Below are 23826 nucleotides of genomic sequence, written 5' to 3'. Positions count from 1 at the left end.
CCTGATTGGATGGGCTGTTGAGCTCCTCTAGCTTCTCTGAGTGGCCTCTGTTACCCCAATCTGCTCTTTGCATCCTACGTGTCAGGGGGAAATTCCTCTTCAGCTCCAGGGACTCTGGGATCCCTGAGGACCTGGCTGAGTTGAGTGGTAGCAGAGAGGGTGGGAGAGATCCTGCTGAAGGCAGGGAGACACTTTCCTTGGCTGAGCCAGAAGCTGAGAAATCAGTGGCTATACCTGCTATAGCTGCAGGAATGTGGCCTTGGGGTATGACGACCTTCTCCCCTCCCCCCCAACCATCTGGTTTGCCTAAGACTCAGGAGCTTCCTAGGACTCAGGTTTACAGTGCTAGCACCAGGAATGTTCCAGACATATCCAGGCAAACTGGTCACCCTGTGTCCCCAGGCTCTGCGATCTCTGTTTCTCATCTCCAATCCCGGTCACTCACTGTTCTCTGAGCAGAGGCTCATTCCCATGCCTGGGCCAAGTTGTTCCCACACCTGAGCCACGCTTCTTGCCTGCTTTACCTACTGATTTTGCTCTGCCTCCAGGTGCCACCACTCTCCTTCCAAGAAGCCACTCACTCCTCCGAAAGGATGGCTTCCACCTGAACTGTCCTCAGAGTATGTCCCATGGTCCTCCCTGTGCTGCAGCCAGCTGCGCCTGCCTTTAGCTTTCCACGGGCCTCAGGACTTCTCAAGGACTGGGTCTGTGCCTGCCTCACCTGTCCCCCTAGCATCGGGCACACATCCTGGCTTGGCCTGAGTGGGACACCCTACCAACACTCTATGAAAAGACCCAGGATGCAGGATGGGGTCTCTGTGACATCTAGACTCCAGGAGGAGAGCCAGCAAGAGCAGGCTGGCCGAAGGAAAAGCTGGCCCTAAATGATATATTTATTCATCCCTCTCTTAATCCCAACAACCCTACAGGGAAGTTATTATTCTTACCACCATTTTACAAGGAAAACTAGAGTTCAACTAAATTAGTTGACCTGCCCAAGTTCACAGCTAGTAACAGTGGTGCCTAAATTTGAGCCCAGTTATCACTTATTCCAGTGATGTGCTCTTAACCACTATGATATGTTGATGCATTTTATAGAAACCCTTTCTGGGGCAAGGCAAGGGCGTGAGTAAATAAACAGCGGGGAGGAGCGGCAGGATGAATTTAATGTTGTAAACTGACGCCAGTTAGGTATGAATTGAGCAGGTGTGTGGGCTGCATTATTTAACATAAGAGATCAATAGCCCATTTTTTGTAGTCACTCTGAGAAGAAGTAGCTTCTAATGCGTCCCCTTCAGCCACCGTTCAAGAGGGTGGGAAAGGAGGGATGGTGAGACACATGACAAGGAGGATGGGCAGGGCAGTCTGCTGCTGAGAAAAGTCAGTGTAAGACCTGACCGAAGACACAGGCATGTGGTGGCTCACGCCTGTAATGCCAGCACTTTGGGAGGCTGAGGCAGGCGGATTGCTTGAGCCCAGAAGCTTGAGACCAGCCTGGGCAATATGACAAAACTCCATCTCTACCAAAAATATAAAAATTAGCTGGGTGTGGTGGTGCACACCTATAGTCTCAGCTACTCAGGAGGCTGAGATGGGAGGATCACCTGAGCCCTGAGAGGTCGAGGCTGCAGTGAGCCGAGATCATGCCACTGCACTCCAGCCTAGGGGACAGAGTAAGACTCTGTCTCAAAAAGAAAGGAAAGAAAGAAAAAGGGAAGGAAAGAGAAGGGAGGGAGGAAAGAAAGAAAAGAAAGGAAAATGAAAATGAAAGAAAGAAAAGAAAAAAGAAAAGAAACAGAAGAAAAAAGAAACGAAAAGAAAAAAGACAAAAGGAAAGAACTGACCCAAAATGATAGCAAGATGTTTTTGGAAGGTTCGCATAGGATTTCATAGTTACCCAAACCTCTGCCTCCTCCCTGCCATCCCAACTCCCAACAGTTCCCAGGGGCCTACCTACCAGAGTGTCTTAAAGTCCTCCAGCCTAGCCGGCTCTGGGTTAAGGCTCTGCCTCCAGAAGACTCCTGGGGAAAGGGCATGGGATGCAGGGTGGGTGTCAAGGCCTTTGTCTACAGCCCTGAGGCTGCACACACAGCAGCAGAGCTGGGGCCTGGAGGCAGAGCTGGGGCAGTGGGCGTCTGAAGCAAGAGTGGGGCCAGACAGTGGCTAGAGGGCCTGGGGATCTCTTTGCAATTCTCCACCTCCCTGGGAGGGGGGCCAGAGGCAGATCAGAGCCCAAAGATCAGATGGACACTGACTTCAGTGAGTCAACAGGGAAAGGGAGATTCCCTGGGACCAGTTCCCACCCCAAACTCAAATGAGTGTGAGGTTTCCTGCTTCCTCTTCAACCCCAACCCCCAGGCACCTGAGCTGGGGGCCCATGGTGTAGCAGATGGTGGCAGGCAGGAAGCCATTGAAGCTGCAGCTCATGGAGGATGTGTAGGCGCCCATGGAGGGGAAGACCAGCCAATTGCCTACATCAAGCTGGGGCAGCCGCACATCCTCCAAGAAGAGCCTGTCAGAGGCATCGCATGTGGGACCATAGAGTGTGCAGGGGAAGAGGGGTGGCTCTGAGCAGAACTCCTGTGTGACATAGGAAAGGGGGTCAGAAAAGACAGCAGGCTGGCCTATCCCATCCCTTACCTGGAAGCCATTGAAAGACCCGGAAGGGCACTCCCAGGGGCACACGGATGTACACTGGCTGGGACCCATCCCTCTGTGGCCCCTGCCCAGCCTGGCCAGGTCTGATGTGCCTACAAGTAAGGGCTCGGATTCCTCCTCTGTAAATGGGGCTTTTGTCTTCATTAATGCTATAAGGCAGCAGTTGGAAAACTCAATTACCTAGAGGTCCAGCAGGTAACACAAATGAGTGAAATGGGCCAGGTAAGTCTGACAACAAACTGGAAAGTCACTGTCTGTCTAAAGGGGAAAGCCACTGCTGGAAGTCCCGTTCCAGATTGCAGCCCCTGACATGCTAGACTAATCTGTTGAATTATTTGTTGCCTTGTTTTTCTGCAGGCCATGTATCATCAGATCTCTCAAATGTTTGAGAGGAGCTGAGAAAATCCAGGCTTTTATGAAATATGTCTAGATTTTTAAATATGGGCAACTAAAATTGAAAACTATTGTGGGAACCAAACAAACACAGGGTCTCCTACTGGTTCCTCCATATCCAGTACTCACTCCCCCCAATGGGAAGAGAGGCAAATACACATATGAAGACACACACCCAGAAACACTTCACACACATACGCACTCGCACGTGCATGTAGACACACATCATATACATGACCAAATGTGTGCACACACCAAGACGTTCACTGGCCAGGAGAAACAGTCAAGATATTTACAAAGCAGTGTGGCCCGGATACCAACCCCTCACATCAGGAGACAACTGCCCTGGAGCTGGAGGAAGATCCTGTTGGCCCTACAGGGTCAGGTATCGCAGCTTTGTTGCCAGATCATGGGCGGGATTGAGCAGCAAGGGTGTTGGCAGGGAGGCCCCTGGTGGACTCAGGGAATAGCTCTTTAACCACCAGGGAGAAGAAGTTCAATATTTTGGAAAACATCCCATGCCTTTGTGTTCTGGTGATTGCCCCTTTGCCTGATGAGGCCCCCATAGCCAGCTGCTGCCCATGCTGTGACCTGTGAGCAAGCATCATGTACGTGTCCACGTGTGCTCTAAGCAGCAGGCCAGGACCTGCCTCTGGGGTCCAGCACAGCCACTGTTCCCAGTGGGGGAAGCACAAGGCACCTCAAGGTAAGGGACTAGACTCTTGGGGCTGGAGTGGCCCCCTTACCTTCACCATGATGGGAACCCTTGGGACAGGCTCTCGGTGGCCAAGGCGGAAGGAGCCATAGTGGCCATCGTTGAGATAATACGTCAGCTTCCGGCTGCCTCCTGGGGAGAGCTCAGTCACTACTCTGACCCCCAGCTCCTGGGACAGAGCCCCAACCCTCTGCCCTTCCTCTTCTCCAGGGCCTGGGGATGCCTGGACAGTGGCCTCCCCACCCAGTGCCATCCTGGCCCACCCACTGGGCTCCAGCACAGCCTTCTTGGCAATGATGTTGACAGCGGCCATGCAGACAGACTCCATATAGAAGCGGCCCGGCTCTGCTATGACCTTGACACCACGCTCCTCAGGGAAGTCTTGGGCCAGGGCAGCACTGATCACTCTCGCCATCTGGAATGGGGTGGAGGGACAGCAGGAAGAGGTTAACTCATCCAACACTTGTTGATGTGCCAGTGCCTGTGCCAGCGCCTTACCTGCGTCAGTCCTTTCATCCCCAAGGCACCCTGCAGGGTAGGCATTAGAATTATCCCTGTTTACCAAAGAGGAAACAGAAGCTGAGAGACAGGAGGTCACTTGTGTGGGGTTGCTAGCCACCAGGCTCCCTGAGAAGTCCAAAGATGCAGCGATTTAATCCGATGCGAAGTAAGAAGACGAGTGTCTTGTGGACCCGGGGAATGTAAATTCCCAACTGTAACTGTATTGGTGATGCTAACAAGAATTCTACAAGAAAACATACACATATACAGACACACGGAGAGGCACAGCCCCCAGAACCCTTGCTGCAGCTGCAGTGGACACCCTGTGCCACCTCCCCTCAGCCTACCTTAGCTCATCTGCCCTGTGCAAGATGATTTCCAGCCTCCAGTGCCTGCCCCTCTTTGCTTCTCGCTCTGTGGGCTTTCTCCAGCACCCTCAGAAACTAGCTGGAATGTGGGGAAATTAACACCCCCAGACCACAGCTTTCAACCAAAGAGGGACAGGAGTTGGTGAATAAAGGACCAAGCCCCCTGTCATCTACTGGGATGATTCTGAGGTTCTACATTGTCCCCAGGGGGACACGTGCAGGGGCCCACAGTGGTAACTAGCTCATAGATGAATTCTCTTTTGACTTTTCTCCCTTCTGTCTCACTTTCCTGACTTCCTCATTGGCTCTTCCATGGATCATCTCCAAAAAAGCTACTTGTATCCAAGTGTTTGTCTCAGAGTCTGCTTTTGGGGGATATCAAAGCCAAGACATGCACGTACACACTTACCCACCTGTGCACACAGAGCACACCCAGAGACACACCAGAGAGACCTAAACACAGAGGTACATGGATGAACACAGACTCCCCCCCAACACACACATGCCTGGGCACACACGCGGACCTCCCTGAACACCCCCAGCACCCCTGCCAGCTCACCTCCTCAAACTTGGGCCCAGAGTCCTCCGTTCCGGGGAAGCCCCCTCCAATGTCCAGGCAGCTCATATCATGCCCAGCCCCACGGCCCATTTCAAACACGCACCGGCAGTCAGCGATGGCCTGTGTGAAGCTCTGGGGTGTCTGGCAGTTGGAGCCCACGTGGAAGCTAGCACAGCCAGTGCATGTGACATGGTGAGAGATACGTACAGAAACACATGAAACACAGTTCTGAACCACAAAGCCACATGGACTGTGGATAACTGCGACAGAGACAGAGAGGCACAGTCACACATAAGGCACAAAACCACCGTGGCCAAATGCAGAAACAAACAGCTGGAAACATAACTGATTACACTGGCATAAGTGTGTGCTTTTAGACACCTGCACACTCAGGCCAACGAGGCACCCACGAAGAGGCACTCACCCTGAGTGTTCACATGTACACACACTCAGACACACACTGCCATGGAGCCCATGATCCCAGCACTGCCACGTGGACTCCCCTTCCCCTCATGGACACTTCACAACAAGACCCCAAACCCCCCGGGGCCTCAGGGCAGGGAGGCCCTGAGTAACCTTCACATTATATCCTGCCCCTTTAGACAGATGGGGTCTCACAGGCCCCAGAGAGGGGCCACAGCTTGCCATGGGCCCCAACTGATTACACTTACGCCAATGTAATCAGTTATGTTTCCAGCTGTTTGTTTCTGCATTTGGTCCCAGTGGCTTATGTGTGACTGTGTCTCTCTGTCTCTGTCGCAGTTATCCACAGCAAGGGAAGGACCAGAACCCAGGGCTCCTGGAGTCCTCAGGCATCACTCACCTGGCTCCGACCACGGCCAACCCCAGGTCTCTGGCAGATGTTAGCAGGTGCCCACATGCCTCCAGGCTGGCCCCGAACTTGGTACTCAGAGGGAAGGTGCTCTGGCTGTCCTGGGTCCTCAGCCGGAGGAGCAGTTTGGAGGAGGGACACCAAGGATAGGGAAGAGGGAGAGAGCACTCAGCCAGAGACGCCAAGGGGCCCAGGTCTTCTTATGCCACCCCCACCTGTGCCCAGCTGATTCCCAGATCTGGGAGGTTTTCCAATGCCACCAAATCCATGTGGCCATCACCCCAGCCCAACACACTTGTGTATATATCTGCTTTTCCCTAGGTACACCCAGAGAAGGGAGTGTAGAAAACTGATAGCATTGGTAAGCACCTACTATGTGACAGGCAACATGCCTCCATGTTGTAAATGAAGGAACTGAGTTTTAGAAATGTTAAAAGAGACTTGCCCAGGCTGGGCGCAGTGGCTCACGCCTGTAATTCCAGAATATTCAGAGGCTGAGGCAGGTGGATCACCTGTGATCAGGAATTCGAGATCAGCCTGGCCAACACAGTGAAACCCCATCTCTACTAAAAATACAAAAAATCAGCCAGATGTGGTTGTGGGCGCCTGTAATCCCAGCTACTCTGGAGGCTGAGACAGGAGAATCACTTGAACTCAGGAGGCGGAGGTTGTGGTGAGCTGAGATTGCACCACTGAGCTCCAGCCTGAGCAACAAGAGCAAAACTCCGTCTCAAAAAAAAGAGGCTTGACTGGGCATGGTGGCTCATGCCTGTAATCCCAGTACTTTGGGAGGCCGAGGCAGGTGGATCACAAGGTTAGAGTTCAAGACCAGCCTGACCAACATAGCGAAGCCCTGTCTCTACTAAATACACAAAAATTAGCCAGGCATGGGGGCACGCTCCTGTAATCCCAGTTACTCAGGAGGCTGAGGCAGGAGAATGGCGTGAACCCGGGAGGCGGAGGTTGCAGTGAGCTGAGATCTTGCCACTGCACTCCAGCCTGGGCAACAGAGTGAGACTCCGTCTCAAAAAAAAAAAAAAGAGACGTGCCCAATGCATACATCAGGTAAGCAACAATGCCAGGATTTGAACCTGGGTTGTCTCACTCCAAAGGCAGCTGCCAGACCCTCTTAAAATGGCTGGGCCTTGAGGGTCCTCCCCTTCACTTGTCTCAGGCCAGCATTTGTCAGGGGTGTGCTGTGTTGGGTGATATGTTCTTTACTGCTGACTCTCACCCTACCTGCCTGCACCCCTGCTGGTCTCACCTGGCCCCAGGGTAGTGCTGGGCCACCTTGGTGAGCTCCTCCTCGCTGTCAAAGGTCAGGAGTTGCACCCCGTGCCGGGCAGCATACCGGATGTGGGAGGCAGGCTTGCAGGGATTGGCATAGATGATGCACGAGGAGGCCACACCCAGGCCCAGCACCTGCTCCAGTTCCACCTGGAGTGGCCAAGAGCCAGGGTTGGGGGCTGCCTCACTGGCCCCCTCCAACTATGTGGGGACAGGAACACTGTGCATGAGCCAAAGAGATTGCCCTGATGGAACCCTTGGTTTGGGTCCCATCCCCGGTTCCCCCACTTTTAGGCAGGAGCCCTGGGTGGGGTTGATGGGGAGCTCATTATAGAGTCCCTGCCGGGCAGGGCAGGGTGGGGCTCATAGTCTCAACGTGCCCTGCGCTCCAGGTGCTCATAGTCTCAGCTTAGAACCAACCCCCTCCCATCAATTTCAGCCCCATAGAGAGGAGATGGGCTGGCTTCCTAGAGGCAGCTGGTGCACTTAATCCTGCTTAGTGGAGGATTCCTCAGAAAGGGAGGAAGGGCTGGTCCGAAGGTGGTGAGTTATCTCAATTGATTGTAACAGTCAGTTACAGATGAACTCCTTGTTCTACTCTTCCCCACTTCTCACTACTACACTTGACTAGTCTTAAAAAGAAAGGAAGGAAGGAAAGAGGCTCAGCAAAATACTCCCGTCCTGAGTTCTCCCCCTTCCCACCCTTGGGCTTCGGCTCTAACCTTCCTCAACATTGCTGAATCTCCTTCTTACACCCCTGGTGTAAGAAAAAAATGCCAGCTTTGGATGAATCATCTCTGTCTCTTACCATATGTTGGCCCATGGGCAAGTGATTCCCCCTAAGGCTGTCTCCTCCTCTATGAAATGCAGATCCCCTGGCTACCTTGCAGAGCGGATGGGAGGATAGAGGAGAATGCATGTTAGGCCCCCTGCAGTGTGCTTAGCACATTTCAAGTGTTCCTCGGGACAGGGGACACTTATTCACGACCTCAGCAGCAGCAGCCTGGGACTCCCCCCCTTCCAGCTGGCCTGGCCTAATCCTCGGCGGGCACAGGCTCACCTGGCTGGCGCAGTCAAAGCCGGTGCCCAGGGCGGCCAGGACACGCAGCACCCAAGGGCTACTGTTGCACTTCACTGCATAGAAGGGTGAGACCTGTGGCAGGGCTTGGCAGAAGGCCTGATGGCGGCTGGCCAGCATGTCCAGGTCAGCCAGCATGAAGGGGTCTTGCTGGTCCTACGGGATAGGGAGACAGGGAGGAAAGGCTGAGGGGGTGGATCATCTCATTTAATCCTCATGACAGCTCTATGAAGTAAGCGCTGCTGTTATCCCCATTTTGGAGATGGGGCAGCAAAGGCTCAAAAAGGTGGTCACTGGTTCAAGGTCCTACAGCAAAAGCACGGCAAAGACAGGGTCTAAACCCAGGTCTCCTAAGTCTAGGGAGACCACCCTTGACACTGTTCCATTCGGCCTTGCGACGTGTGCCACGGTCCTGGGTAGGAGAGAGGAGCCTCCTGGGCTGGGACAGCTCCAGGCTATTTGTTCTACAGTCATTCAACAGGGTTATCCAGCACCTACTCTGTGCCAGGCTCTAATCTGGGTACTGGGGAAAGAGCAGTGAAGAAAACAGATCAAAAATCCCTGTCCTTGTGGAGCTTCCATCCAACTGAGCCACAGAGAAAAAGGCGTGGACTCAGGCAGCATGAGCTGATTCATCAACTATCAGGAGCCACACATTGTGCTGGGGGAAGGGATGGAGATACTATATAAATAATTCCATTGCACAGATGCAGTCACTGAGGTGCAGAGGACTGGAGTGCCTCACCCAAGTTCTTACTGCCAGACAGCAGCACAGTTGACATTCAATCCCAAAAAGAAATGGGTTCAGGGATACCTGTAGGCCAGGATATTTTGAGATATCTATTTTTTTCCCTTCTAATTTTCTCTCTTCTTTTCCCCTTCATTGATGCCAATGTCTGGCTCTATAATGTCCTTGGGAAGAGATGTGGCCAGACAGGAGGTGGATGTAAGACTTTCTGGCCTTCTTAGGGAAGCTTAGCCCTTGGGAGAAGAGGATGCCAGGGTGCAAGAAAAATGTCATAGTGACACCGATAGAAGGCCTTCCGTCAGACCAGCAAAAGGGTCCGCTGACTGGCAGGGATGGGATGGTGAAGATGGTAAGAGAGCTGAGACTTTGTGTCCTAAGTGAGTCTGAGGGGAGGTAGGATGGAGCCCCTGGAAGCCAGTGGGGAAATGGTAAGTCACCGGGTGAGTCTAGAGCAGGCATTCCCAGCCTTCATGTGCAGGCAAATCCCCCAGATCCTGTCAACTCTATGCTCCATGCAGTCAGTCTAGGGTGGACAAAGAGTCTGCACTGCCAACAGCTTTTCCAGTGATGGTGACAATCAGGTCCAGACGAGATTATGCACGGAGGCAGCATAGCCCTAAAAACCCAGGGAGCTGGGGAAGCCAGGAGGACAAGCAGGCAATCATCTTTGTAGACCAAACCTGGAGGACCCCACAGCTTGGCACTGGGTAAAACCCCAAGTGGTGGAAACAGGCGTGGCAGGAAGAACGAAAGTCAAGCTTTCCCATTAGCCCCAGCACAAGAGAGCCTTGAGAGAGACGGCCTAACGGCGTTACAGAACGGTGAAACAGAAAGCCTTATTTCTTGCCACTAAGGAAGACCTTAGTCTTCACAGCTCCCCGTCTCTCCCCTCCCTCCATACCGAATCAGAAAGTTCCTGGATCCTCCGCAGGACCATCTGCTGGGCAGATTCTTCCGGCCCCAGGGCGATGAGCTCCTTTGGCCATGGCCTTCCATGGGCTTCCTTCAGGCCCTCCAGGCAGATGCTCATCCCTGAAACTCCAACTGAGCCCTCTACCGGGTGTGGTCCTGGCATCCTGGAAAAGACTTGCTCTCATGACCCAGCCTCCTTCTAGCTCCCAGCTCCCCACTCCCCACAGGCCCTGGGAGCCAGAGCTCCCAAGTAAGTTTTTTTTAGTGTGTTTTTTTTGTTTGTTTTTTTTTGTTTTTGAGATGGAGTCTTGCTCTGTTGCCCAGGCTGGAGTGCAGTGGTGCAATCTCGGCTCACTGCAACCTCCACCTCCTGGGTTCAAGCAATTCTTCTGCCTCAGCCTCCCTAGTAGCTAGGACTACAGGCACCTGCCACCACACCTGGCTAATTTTTATATTTTTACTAGGAACAAGGTTTCGCCATGTTGGCCAGGCTGGTCTCCAACTCCTGACCTCAAGAGATCTGCCCGCCTTGGCCTCCCAAAGTGTTGGGATTATTATAGGCATGAACCACCATGCCCAGCCTGGAGGCCAGTATTCTAAGTGAGGTAACACGGAAGTGGAAAACCCAAAACCGTATGTTCTCACTTATAAGTGGGAGCTAAGCTATGAATACACAAAGACAAACAGAGTAATATAATGGATTTCAGAGACTTAGAAAGTGGAGGCTGGAGGGGTGCTAGGGATAAAAAAAAAAAAAACTACACATTAGGTACAATTAACCCTACTCAGATGATGGGTGCACTAAAATCTCAGAATTCACCACTGTATAATTCATCCATATAACAAAAAAAAAAAACAAAAAACAAAAAAAAAAAGAAAAACAAAGCAAAAAATAAAAATAAAAAACTTGTACACCAAAAGCTAATTTTTTTTTTAAAGCAGCAAGATGGAGTCAGCTGTGTTAGATTTCTCTCAGTGTTTTAATTTTGCAAAGGCGGTTTCAGGAGTCAGATCTACGGTGTTCCTGGGCTTCAGGTAAATCCCTATGGGAAGAGCGGAGTCCAGCCCAGATCTTAAGGGATAGGGGAAGTACTTCCCTAGCTGTCCCCTCTAAACCTCGGCCACCCTGGACTGCTCAGCCCAAATCTCCCAAGCCAGAAAAATGTACCTTCCTAGGTCTGTCCACAGGACAGGTGCACAGAGAGGAGTCCGACCCCTGTTATAAGCGAATGCCGGCAATGATGAGAAGTGGAGGGAACCTAGAAACCTCCCATCCACTCTTTCCACTCTGCAGATGGAAAGCTGTGGGGCCCAGAGGTCTCCAGATCATTCAGCAAACCAGGAGTGAAACTGGGAGTAGGACCAAGGCCTCAGACTCCAACAGGGAGCTGGTTCCACTGCCTCGGAGCACCAGCTGCTGTCTCCTGGGGTTGTGTCTCTTACCCTCCACTGCAGACTTAAGCATCTCACTGGAAGTGTCTTCGAATGGAAGTGGGAGCCTGTGTGTGTCACTCAGGGTCTAGTCATCTGCCCACTCTCTCCCCATCCTCCCTCTCCATGTGGACTGCTGAGGTCTCACCCGAGCTCCACCCTCCCTCTCCATGTGGACTGCTGAGGTCTCACCTGAGCTCTTCTGGCCCTCCCAGGCTGAAGCCACCACCTTGGGGCAGGCCCACCTCAGGGATCAGCTGTAATCTCCTGCAGGCTTACACCCCACCTCTGTGCTGTGACCCAGAACCTCCTCTGCCTGTTCCAGTGAAGGACAATCAGCAGGGAGTGGGCTGCTCTCCAGGTTTTTGTCTGCCAGCCATGCCCAGGGCAGGAGGTGGGGAGGAGGGCAGAGATGGCAGGACTGTGAACCCCAAATATCTGAGACAGATCTCAGTTAGTGTAGAAAGTTTATTTTGTCAAACTTAAGGATGCACCCATCACACAGCCTCAGGAGGTCCTGACACGTGCCTGAGGTGGTCAGGGTACCGCTTGCTTTTATTCATAGGGAGCCAGGAGACATCAATCAATGTGTGTAAGATGTACATTGGTTCAGTCTGGCAATGTGGGACCACTTGAAGGCAGCAGGGGTGCTTCCAGGTCATAAGAGACAAAAGGTTGATAAGAGATGAAAGATTGCATTGAGTCCTTGATGAGCCTTTCACTGAACACACAATTTAGTCTGACTCAGTGAATCTGCATTTTTACGTAAACAGTAGGGCAGAGGAAACAATCAGATATCCATTTGTCTCAGGTGAGCAGAAGGATGACTTTCTGTCTCCACCCTTGAAGATCACTTATTAGTTTACACTGCCAGAGTGAAATTCAACAGAACTGTTTTAGGATAAAGATCTTGAGGCCCATAACGACTTTTCTTGTGGGCAGTTTGTGAGGGAGGTATGTAGTTATTTAGAAATAAAATGGGAGGTAGGTTTGCCTGACATAGTTCCCAGCTTGATTTTTCCCTTGGCTTAGTGATTTGGGGATCCTGAGGTTTTATTTTCCTTTCAAAGGGCCCAAGTCTTCCTCTGCCTGGGGGAAGCAGAGATAGGGGTCTCTCCCCAGAAACGAACCTGCTCTGAGACCTTGGACCAGCTGTTCTTCCTTTCTCCTGGCCTGCCTCTCACTCGCTGGCCCTCCATAGCCCTTTCTCCTTGGTATAGCAGAGGGCTTAATCCCAAGGGCTCGACATCCGGCTGATTTACCACTTACCAAGCCTGGTGTGCCACTCGCAACGAATTTGCTATGGGCAAGTTAGTTGACTGCTTTGAACCTCAGTTTTTTCAATTGGAAAATGGGGCTTTGAGGCCAGTTATGAAGATTAAGATAGAAAAAGAAAAGATATACAAAGTGCCTCACTCTCACCGCTGCTGTTTATGTCTGTGTTTCTATCCATAGGAACTTTCCCTGCCAGATCGTGTTGGTCCCTCTGCTTAAAACAGGGACCAAATCTGCATTTCTTGGGTCCCCAGTGTCTAGGATAAGACTTGGGCTGAAGCGTGGTGACTCACGCCTGTAATCCCAACACTTCGGGAGGCCAAGGTGGGTGGATAGATTGAGCCCAGTAGTTGGAGACCAGCCTAGGCAACATGGCAAAACCCTGTCTCTACAAAAAAATACAAAAGTTAGGTGGCTGTGGTGGCACACGCCTGTGGTCCCAGCTACTTGGGAGACTGAGCAGGAGGACGGCTTGAGCTCAGGAGGTTGGGGCTACAGTGAGCTGTGATCATGTTACTGCATTCCAGCACTCCAGCCTGGGCAATAGAGACCCTGTCCAAAAAAAAAAACTTGGCACAGAATTCAGTAAATATTTGTAGGATAAATTAATAAGTGGATGTCACAGCTAACATATGAGATCTGGGATTTAGATCAACTCCCATCTGACTTCACATCCTATAGGGATCCTGAACAGAAACATCAATGGGGCAGAATTGAGGGCCCGGAAACAAAGCTGATAGCAAAGACTGGAACATGTCACCAATCACCAAAGAAGGTGAAAGGGACAGAGAAGTGGTGCTGGGGCAACAGGTAAACAGTTTGGAAAGTAAAGTCTGTTTGGAACCTCACTTAACAGAATAAAGCTGAAATGGTTTAAAAAATTAAATAAATAAAAAATATATATGATCATATGATTCCATTTATATAAAATATCCAGAACATACAAATCCACAGAGATAGAGAGTAGATTTGTGGTTGCCTATGGCTGAGGAAAGGGGAGAGAGAAATGGGGAGGGCCTGCTAATGGGGACAGGGTTTCCTTTTGCGTTGGTGAAAATAGTCTGCAATTAGATAGAGATGATGGTTGCTCAACTTGGCAAACATGCTAAAAACCACTGAATTGTATGCTTTGAAAGGTCAAATTTTATGGTATATGAATCATATCTCAACAAAGTTGTTTAAAAAAAACAGATTATGCAATCTCTGCATCCATCCAGGGAGGTCCAGGATCACCAGTTATTCTCTTATTAAGAAGTTAAATATATATATTTATATAAAAATATATATGTATTATATATAATATATATAAAACATATTATTTATATATATATATTTTTCTTTTGAGACAGAGTGTTGCTCAGTGGCCCAGGCTGGAGTGCAACGGCATGATCTCAGCTCACCATAACCTCCGCCTCCTCGGTTCAAGCGATTCTCCTGTCTCAGCCTCCCGAGTACCTGAGATCACAGGCACCCGCCACCACACCCAGCTAATTTTTTGTATTTTAGTAGAGACAGGGTTTCACCATATTGCCCAGGCTGATCTCGAATTCCTGAGCTCAGGCAATCTACCTACCTCCACCTCCCGAAGTGCTAGGATTCCAGGCGTGAGCCACCGCATCAGGCCAAAAAGTTAAACATATATATTTTTAAACAAGCCATTTAAAAATCTTTTAAAAATCAGCCGGGCGCAGTGGCACATGCCTGTAATCTCAGCACCTTGGGAAGCCGAGGAGGGTAGATCACTTGAGGCCAGGAGTTTGAGACCAGCCTGTCCAACATGGCGAAATCCCATCTCTGCTAAAAATACAAAAAATTAGCCAGGCGTGGTGGCACACGCCTGTAGTCGCAGCTACTCGAGGAGCTAAGGCAGAAGAATCGCTTGAACCCAGGAAACAGAGGTGGCAGTGAGCAGAGATCACGCCACTGCATTCCAGCCTGGGTGACAGAACAAGACACTGTCTCAAAGAAAACAAAAATCTTTAAAAAAGAGAATTGACGGCTGGGCGCGGTGGCTCATGCCTGTAATTCCACCACTTTGGGAGGCCAAGGTGAGTGGATCACGAGGTCAGGAGATTGAGACCATCCTGCTAACACAGTGAAATCCTGTCTCTATTAAAAATACAAAAAATTAACCAGGCATAGTGGCACGTGCCTGTAGTCCCAGCTACTCGGGAGGCTGAGGCTGGAGAATTGCTTAAACCCAGGAAGCGGAGGTTGCAGTGAGCCAAGATCCCGCCACTGCACTCCAGCCTGGGTGACAGAGCAATACTCCGTCTCAAAAAAAGAAGAAAAAAAGAGAGAATCTACTAAAGTATCTTTAAAAGAGTTACTTTCTAAGCTTGGATGTGACACAAGAGATCACACTTGTGAAAGATCAACAGGCTTGGTGGCACCTGATTTATAACTTGTATACCTTCATAAATATAAACCTCAGCTCTTCCTGGGAGTTAAAACACCTGGGGATTAACTAACAGGATAGTGTGGCCTGAATAAATCATTCAGGTTTTTGTTCCCTTGACTATAAAACCTTAATAAGTAATTTAATGCAGTGATTATGTTCTTCTTCTGAATCCCAGCTTCTAATAAAATTTTGTCACCTTTCCTGATCCTCCATTTCCTTATCTGAAAAATTGAATTAATATATTAGTATTTGATACCAGCATTGTTTTGAGGATTAAATGAGATAATCTAAGTAAAGATCTTAGCTTAACCCCTGTTAATCGAAATCCCTGGGGTTAGAGGACTGTTCCTGGCCTCATCTGCCTGATACACATGTTAGCAGGAAGTTCTTAGCAAATGGCTCTGACAGCTGTCTTTCTCAGAGGGCTGTGACCGGCCTGTGCAGAGCTCTGGTAGGTAAATAGCTTTCAGCTCAGTCTGCCTGATTATATTCTCATTTCTTCTGGAACATCACTACAAACAAAGCAACAAGTCTGATCCTATGAACTAAGCATGGAGTTGGAATTCAAGGGTGACTAGCCAACAATGGGGGTTAGACCCTTTAGACCCTGGGATGGCCATGTGAATAAAGTAAAAAATACTTCAGTTTCTCTTTAACTATGCTATTAAAGGTCTTCTTTATGTGTAATATCTGAAGCTTCACCTTAAGGGAGATATTTCACATAAAGAAGATGCCAATATTATTTTGCCTTAAATGTATAAAAACTATCATCTTTTTTGTAGCAAGAATCAGAAGAAAGATAAACCAAGCCCAAGAAAAATAAACCAAGACAGCAAACATTCTGGCAGTAATAAGGTCTATTATACTCCTCCCCCTTGAAATGGGATATGGCCATGTGGCTTGCTTTGGCTGATGAAATGTGAGTAAAGTGATGTTACTGCCAGTAGGAAGCTTTAAGAGCCAGTGTTAATTTACCATGCGCTCTGTCCCTTTGCAGAAGCAGTCAGCAGCTAGTGGCTACTCTATCAGCTTGGTTCCTAGGGTGAGGATAGCATAGAGCAGGGCCCCCAGCTCTCCCTTCATAGGGATGTAGTTTGAGGTGATCACAACCTTATAAGTTTAAGTACTGAAATGTGAGGGTTGTTTGTTACTGCAGCATCAGTTAACCCATTCAGCTCAATACATACCTCCTTTGGAAAAGTTCACTTTACTTACAGAGGACAGTGGGAGGTGATCAGAACTAGACCCAGTAGCCAGGCGTGGTGGCGCACACCTGTAATCCCAGCTACTCCGGAGGATGAGGCAGGAGAATCACTTGAACCTGGGAGGTGGAGATTGCCATCAGCCAAGGTCGCGCGACTACACTCCAGCCTGGGAAACAGAGCAAGACTCCATCTTGAAAAAAATAAATAAATAAAATAACTGGACCCAGGCGTTTGTCAGTCAGGAACCTGCCTGAAGTACTGAGTTTTAAGGAGGATTAAAACATCATAGGGTGGGGAAAATCTTCGGGACATTATTCTGGGCAAAAATTTCTTGAGCAATACCCCACAAGCCCAGGCAACCACAGCAAAAATGGGCAAATGGGAAAACAAGTTAAAAAAACTTCTGCACAGCAAAGGATACAATCAGCAAAGTGCAGAGACAACCCATAGAATGGGAAAAATATTTACAAACTATGCATCTGACAAGAGATTAATAACCAGAATACATAAGGATCTCAAACAACTCTATAGGGAAAAAAAATCAAATAATCTAGTCAAAAAGGGGAAAAGATCTGAATAGACATTTCTCAAAAGATGACATACAAATGGCAAACAGACATATGAAAAGGTGCTCAACGTCATTAGTCATCAGAGAAATGCAAATCAAAACTACAATGAGATATCCTCTCACCCCAGTTAAGATGGCTTATATCCAAAAGACAGGCAATAACAAATGCTGACAAGGATGTAGAGAAAAGAGAACCCTGGTACACTGTTGGTAGGAATGTAAACTGATGCAACTACTATGAAGAACAGTTTGGAGGTTCCTCAAAAAACTAAACATTGAGCTATTACATGATCCAGCAATCCCACTGCGGGATATATACCCAAAAGAAAGGAAGCCAGTATATTATTGTAGAGATATCTGCACTCCCATGTTTATTGTAGCATTGTTCACAACAGCCAAGATTTGCAAACAACCTAAGTGTCCATCAACAGATGAAAGGAAAAAGAAAATGTGGTACATATACACAATGGAGTATTATTTAGCCATAAAAAAAGAATGAGATTGTGTCATTTGCAACAACATAGATGGAACTGAAGATCACTATGTTAAGTGAAATAAGCTAGGCACAGAAAGACAAACTCCTCATGTTCTCACTTATTTGTGAGATCTAAACAAAAATAAAAAACAATTGAACTCATGGACATAGAGAGTAAAAGGATGGTTACCAGAGACTGACAAGGGTAATGGAGGACTGGCGGGGGAGGTGGGTATGGTTGATGGGTATAAAGAAATAGTTAGACAAACAACCCCGTCAAAAAGTGGGCAAAGGATACAAATGGACACTTCTCAAAAGAAGACATCTATGCAGCCAAGAAACACGAATAAAAGCTCAACATCACTGATTGTTAGAGAAATGCAAATCAAAACCACAATGAGATACAATCTCACACCAGTCAGAACGGCAATTATTAAAAAGTCAAGAAACAACAGATGCTAGTAAGGCTGTGGAGAAATAGGAATGCTTGTACACTGTTGGTGGGAACGTAAGTTAGTTCAAACATTGAGGAAGACGAATGAGGAGCAAAGTCACGTCTTACATGGCAGCAGGCAAGACAGCGTGTGCAGAGGAACTCCCCTTTATAAAACCATCAGATCTCATGAGACTTATTTACTATCATGAGAACAGCATAGGAAAGACCCTCCCCCATGATTCAATTACCTCCCACTGGATCCCTCCCATGACACGTGGGAATTATGGAATCTATAATTCAAGATGACATTTGGGTGGGAATACAGCCAAACCATATCAGGAAGGAAACATTGAAAAGTCACTTGGAGGTAGAGTGGGTCCCTTGAGGGCCTACTTGAGTGACGGCAGTGCAGGCTTTCACTCTACTAAATGGGATGTGCAAGGGTAGGGGGGAGCTGGACTATTCTGAACAGGGGAGGAAGGGCTTCCAGGAACCCCAGAGAAGGCAGAGAGCAAGAGCACCTAGTGTCACAAATAGTCTCCATGCACTAGATATGTAGAGAACAATAATAAAAGGAAAAAATAAAGACAAAGATCTGCTTCTGAAGTTTTCTCTAAAAGTTTCCTTCAGTTCTAGCCCCATGGAGAGGCTGAAAATACCTGTCTAGCTTTCTTTATCTCAGTCCCACTGTTTGAACTACTTGAACCTTATGTTTATAAATTTCCTTTTAACAATGCCATTATTTATTCTTTTGTTATAAGTCATTTCAGAGGTGAACTCTAGTCTTCTAGAGGCTTCAGAAACACACAATATGCATTACCTCGGTGTTATAAAGCCCTACCCACCTGAAACCACTCAAGAATGTCAGAGAAGAGCTTTCTTGCAATGGGTGTGCTGCCAGAACACAGGTATCATGAAAATCACTCCTAAAAGCCAAAATGGAAAAGGAAGAAGATTCGTGTCAACATTGTCATCACTGGACACACAGATTCAGGCAAGTCCACCACTACTGGCCATCTGATCTCCAAATGTGGCAGAGCTGATAAAAGAATGGCAGAAAAACTTATGTCTTCTTTTGGTCACAGAGGAGGCTGCTGAGATGGGAAAAGGCTCCTTAAAGTAAGCCTGGGTCTTGGACACACTGAAAGCTGAGCAAGAATGTAATGTCACCATTGATGTCACCATCTCCCCATGGAAAGTTGAGACCAGCAAGTACTACGTGACTACTATTGATGCCCCAAGAGACACAGAGTTTATCAAAAATGTCATTACAGGCACATCTTAGGCTGACTGTGCTGTCCTGATTGTTGCTGCCGGTGTTGGTGAATTTGAAGCTGGTGTCTCCAAGAATGAGCAGACTCATGAGTGTGCCCTTCTAACTTACACCCTGGGTGTGAAACAACTAATTGTTGGTGTTAAAACAGATTCCACTGAGCCACTCTACAGCCAGAAAAGTCACAAGGAAGTCATTAAGAAAATCAGCACTCACATTAAGAAAATTGACTACAACCCCTACCCACTGAGTAGTAGCATTTGTGTCAATTTCTGTTTGGAACGGTGAGAGCATGCTGTTGCCAAGGGTTCAGATGCCTGGGTTAAAGGGATGGAAAGTCACCCGTAATGATGGCAATGACAGTGGAACCATGCTGCCTGAAGCTCTGAATTACATCCTGCCACCAGCTCGTCCAACTGACAAGTCCTTGCGTCTGCCTCTCCAGGATATCTACAACGTTGGTGGCATTGATACCAACCCTAAGGGCTGAGCGGAGACTGGTGTTCTCAAGCCTGGCACAGTGGTCACCTTTGCTCCAGTCAACAATGGGTTACAATTGAAGGAAAGTCTGTTGAAATGCATCATGAAGCTTTGAGTGAAGCTCTTCCTGCGGACAATGTGGCCTTCAATGTCAAGAATGTGTCTGTCAAAGATGTTCATTGTGGCAGTGTTGCTGGTGACAGCATAAATGATCTACCTGTGGAAGCAGTTGACTTCACTGCTCAGGTGATTATCCTGAACCACCCAGGCCAGATCAGTACTGATTGTGGCCCTGTTCTGAATTGTCAGATAGCTCACATTGCTTGTAAGTTTGCTGGGCTGAAGAAGAAGACTGATTGCTGTTCTGGTAAGAAGCTGGAAGATTTAAATTCTTAAAATCAGGTGATGCTTCCACATGGATATGGTTTCTAGCAACTCCATGTGTGTGGAGAGCTTTTCTGACCAGCTCCCCTGAGTCCTTTTGCTGTTTGTTGGTTTCATCAAAGCAGTGGACAAGAAGGGTGATGGAGCTGGCAAGGTCACCAAGTCTGCCCAGAAAGCTTGGAAGGCTAAATGAACGTTATCCCTAGTACTTGCCGCCCCAGCCTTAATCAGTCATGGAAGAACTGTCTAGAACTGTTTGTTTCAATTGGCCGTTTAAGTTTAATAGTACAAGACTAGTTAATGATAATAATGCATCATAAAAGATTCAGAAGGAAAGGAGAATATTTTGTGAATCGTTTTTGTTTTGTATTCGTGTGACAATTTTCAGTAATCAGATTTTTTTGTTTTGTTTTTTGTTTTTTGTTTTGTTTTGTTTTTTGTTTTTTGAGACACAGTTTCACTCTGTTGCCCAGGCTGGAGTACAGTGGCACCATCTCGGCTCACTGCAACCTCTGCCTCCTGGGTTCAAGCAATTCTCCCACCTCAACCTTCTGAGTACCTGGAATTACAGGCATGCCACTGCACCTGGCAAGTCATTAGTTTTCAAAATCAGTAATTTTTAATGGAGACAACTTGACCAAAAGCCTGTCACAGAATTTTGAGACTCATTAAGAGAAAGTTTAATGAGAAACCTGTGTCTTATTTTGGTCAACACTGAAACTTTTATAGAAGTGCTTAGGCAAAAGACTTCATAATCTATTTCTGGTGTTGAGCAGCTGTGAAACCTTATGAGAATATAATTCTGAGTTACCTTTTTTTTTTTTCTGGGTTAATTTGAGGATTTTTTCCGCCACCTATTTTTGTGTGTGTGTGTGTGTGTGTGTGTGTGTGTGTGTGATGGAATCTTGCTCTGTTATCCAGGCTGGAGTGCAGAGGTGTGATCTTGGCTCACTGCAACCTCTGCCCCCAAGGTTCAAGCTATTCTTCTCCCTCAGGCTCCTGAGTAGCTGGGATTACAGGCGCACACCAACAGGCCCGGCTAATTTTTGTATTTTTAGTAGAGAGGGGATTTTACCATGTTGGCCAAGCTAGTCTCAAACTTCTGACCTCAGGTGATCCGCTCACCTCGACTTCCCAAAGTGCTGGAATTACAGGCGTGAGCCACCATGCCCAGCCTCCACCTATTTCTAAGCAGGAGGAATCTTGCTTCAGGTACTTAGTGAAAAGCTATGGAAGGGCTCTGTTGAATTGTGTATTAGTTCGTTGTTACATTGCTATAAAGATAGTACTCTGAGACTGGGTAATTTATAAACAAAGGAGGTTTAATTGACTCACAGTTCTGCATGGCTGAGAAGGCGTCAGGAAACTTACAATCTTGGTAGAAGGGGAAGCAGGCACCTTCTTTACAAGACGTCAGGGGAGAGTGTGAGCAGAGAGGAAAAAGCCCCTTATGAAACCATCAGATCTCGTGCAAACTCACTCACTATCATGAGAACGGCATGAGGGAACTGCTTCCATGATCCAATCACCTCCCTCTCTCGACACAGATGACAATTCAAGATGAGATTTGGGTGGGAACACAGAGCCAAGCCATATTAGATTGCAACACTGTTGGTTAGTATAGAAATGCAGCATGCTTTTGTTTACCTGTGATTTACTTTAGAAGGCCAAATCCTATGATACTAAAGGCCATGTGTTACATATGAAATTTCGTGTATTTACATCAATATTGAGTAAATTTGTTGAAATCTCAAAAAAAGGAAATGACAGAAAAGAGAGCCAATATTCAAAATTATTTTTAAAATATTGTTACAATGTGGTTAAATTATAACACAACACATATCACATTGAGTTATGTAATATGATACTAAATTCCACCTTGAAAATTTATGTGAAACTCTTTCTATAGTTTGTCATTTTCACAGTACTATTTGGATGTTATTTAAATATACAATTTTAAAGTCTCCTAGAACCCTTCTCCCTTTTCTTTTTCAAGATTTCCACATTCTCCAGTAACAATTGTCCTTAGTGTTTTCATTGAAGAATCTGTCATTTTATTTTAGTTTTTGGTGTTGATCTGCCAGCTCTAACACCTCAAGGAGAAACCTTTTCTGAAGAAGAACTGTGTGACACAATTCTTACAATACAAAATGTGTGATTTTAAAACACTTGCATTTCTAACAACATGAATTATTTGGAGTCATTTTGCATTGTCCTCCTTGGGAACCCCTGTCCAGGGCACACAGAGGCACCACATTCCGCTTTGCCAAGGGGTAGTCATGTTTCCAGGTGAAGTTCATCGCCACCCATGAAGTATTTATTCTTGCCAAAGCTGTTCTGCTTAAATCAAATCAAGCTTACAGACATTTATCTCAGTTTATAGAAGATACAGGAGATGAAGGAACATCAAGTGGAAATAATTAGACCAATTCAGAAAGTAGGATGTTACGCAATTTAACCCTCCCAGCCTCGTAGAAGCAAGCAGAAGGGGAAACCATTCAAGAGAATTCAGACACATGACAAATAACTACAATGTGTGGTTAGTGATTAGAGCATAGTTTGAAAACATCAGCTATACAAGACATTTGGGGGGAAATTGAGGAAATTTACATAGGAATTTACATGACATTAGGGAATTGCTGTTACTTTTTTAGGTGGGATAATAACCATGTGGTTAAGTAGGACAGCGTCCTTTTTTTTAAAGAGATGCTTGCTGAAATAATTAGAGGTTATGTGACAGGATGTCCTTACTCTGAAATGTTCTTTTTATTTATTTATTTGAGACAGAGTCTCCCCCGTCACCCAGGCTGGAGTGTAATGGCGCAATCTCAGCTCACTGCAACCTTCGCCTTCCGGGTTCAAGCAATTCTCCTGCTTCATCCTCCAGAGTAGCTGGGATTACAGGCACTCACCACCACACCTGGCTAATTTTTAGTAGAGATGAGATTTTGCCATGTTGGTGAGGCTGGTCTCGAACTCCTGACCTCACATGATCCACCCGCCTCGGCCTCCCAAAGTGCTGGAATTACAGGCATGAGCCACCACGCCCCAAAAAATTCAGACCAGGCGCAGTGGCTCACGCCTGTAATCCCAGCACTTTGGGAGGCTGAGGTGGGTGAATCACAAGGTCAGGAGATTGAGACCTTCCTGGTGAAACCCTGTCACTACTGAAAATACAAAAAAAAAAATTAGCTGGACGTGGTGGCGGGCGCCTGTAGTCCTAGCCACTTGGGGGGCTGAGGCACGAGAATGGCGTGAACCCAGGAGGCAGAGCTTGCAGTGAGCCGAGATCATGCCACTGCACACCAGCCTGGGCGACAGAGCGAGATTCCATCTCAAAAAAAAAAAAATCTGTTGATGGGTAGTGGTGATGGGTGCACAACAACATGAATGTACTTAATACCACCTAGTAATACACTCAAAAAGGGTTAAAATGGTAAATTTTATGTTATGTATATTTTACCACAATTAAAAAACAAAATAGGCCGGGCGCGGTGGCTCAAGCCTGTAATCCCAGCACTTTGGGAGGCCAAGATGGGCGGACCACGAGGTCAGGAGATTGAGACCATCCTGGCTAACATGGTGAAACCCCGTCTCTACTAAAAAATACAAAAAACTAGCCGGGCGAGGTGGCGGGCGCCTGTAGTCCCAGCTACTCGGGAGGCTGAGGCAGGAGAATGGCGTAAACCCGGGGAAGCAGAGCTTGCAGTGAGCTGAGATCCAGCCACTGCACTCCAGCCCGGGCGACAGAGCGAGACTCCGTCTCAAAAAAAAAAAAAAAAAAAATACTTGTCCACTTGGGGCTGCTGGGCAGAGACAAGATCTTACTGAGGACAGCCTCTTGTGG

At 47.7% G+C, this 23826-nt stretch overlaps 1 protein-coding gene across 1 annotated transcript; it reads right to left on the bottom strand.

The window, feature by feature from the left end:
* Positions 1–1996: 1996 nt before the first annotated feature.
* On the bottom strand, positions 1997–10169 carry LOC104654989 (antizyme inhibitor 2-like). Its single transcript, XM_010354366.2, has 9 exons — positions 10041–10169; positions 8374–8547; positions 7291–7463; positions 6018–6152; positions 5195–5360; positions 4034–4181; positions 3798–3898; positions 2363–2580; positions 1997–2021 (listed from the first exon to the last, which is right to left on the bottom strand). The coding sequence occupies exons 1-9, from the start codon at positions 10167–10169 to the stop codon at positions 1997–1999; spliced, it is 1269 nt and encodes a 422-aa protein (XP_010352668.2).
* Between the last annotated feature and the right edge of the window lie 13657 nt (positions 10170–23826).

The sequence above is a fragment of the Rhinopithecus roxellana genome, chromosome 12 (genome assembly GCF_007565055.1).
Source record: "Rhinopithecus roxellana isolate Shanxi Qingling chromosome 12, ASM756505v1, whole genome shotgun sequence".
Taxonomy (NCBI): Eukaryota; Metazoa; Chordata; class Mammalia; order Primates; family Cercopithecidae; genus Rhinopithecus; species Rhinopithecus roxellana.
This window is presented reverse-complemented; position numbering and strand designations above follow the sequence as displayed.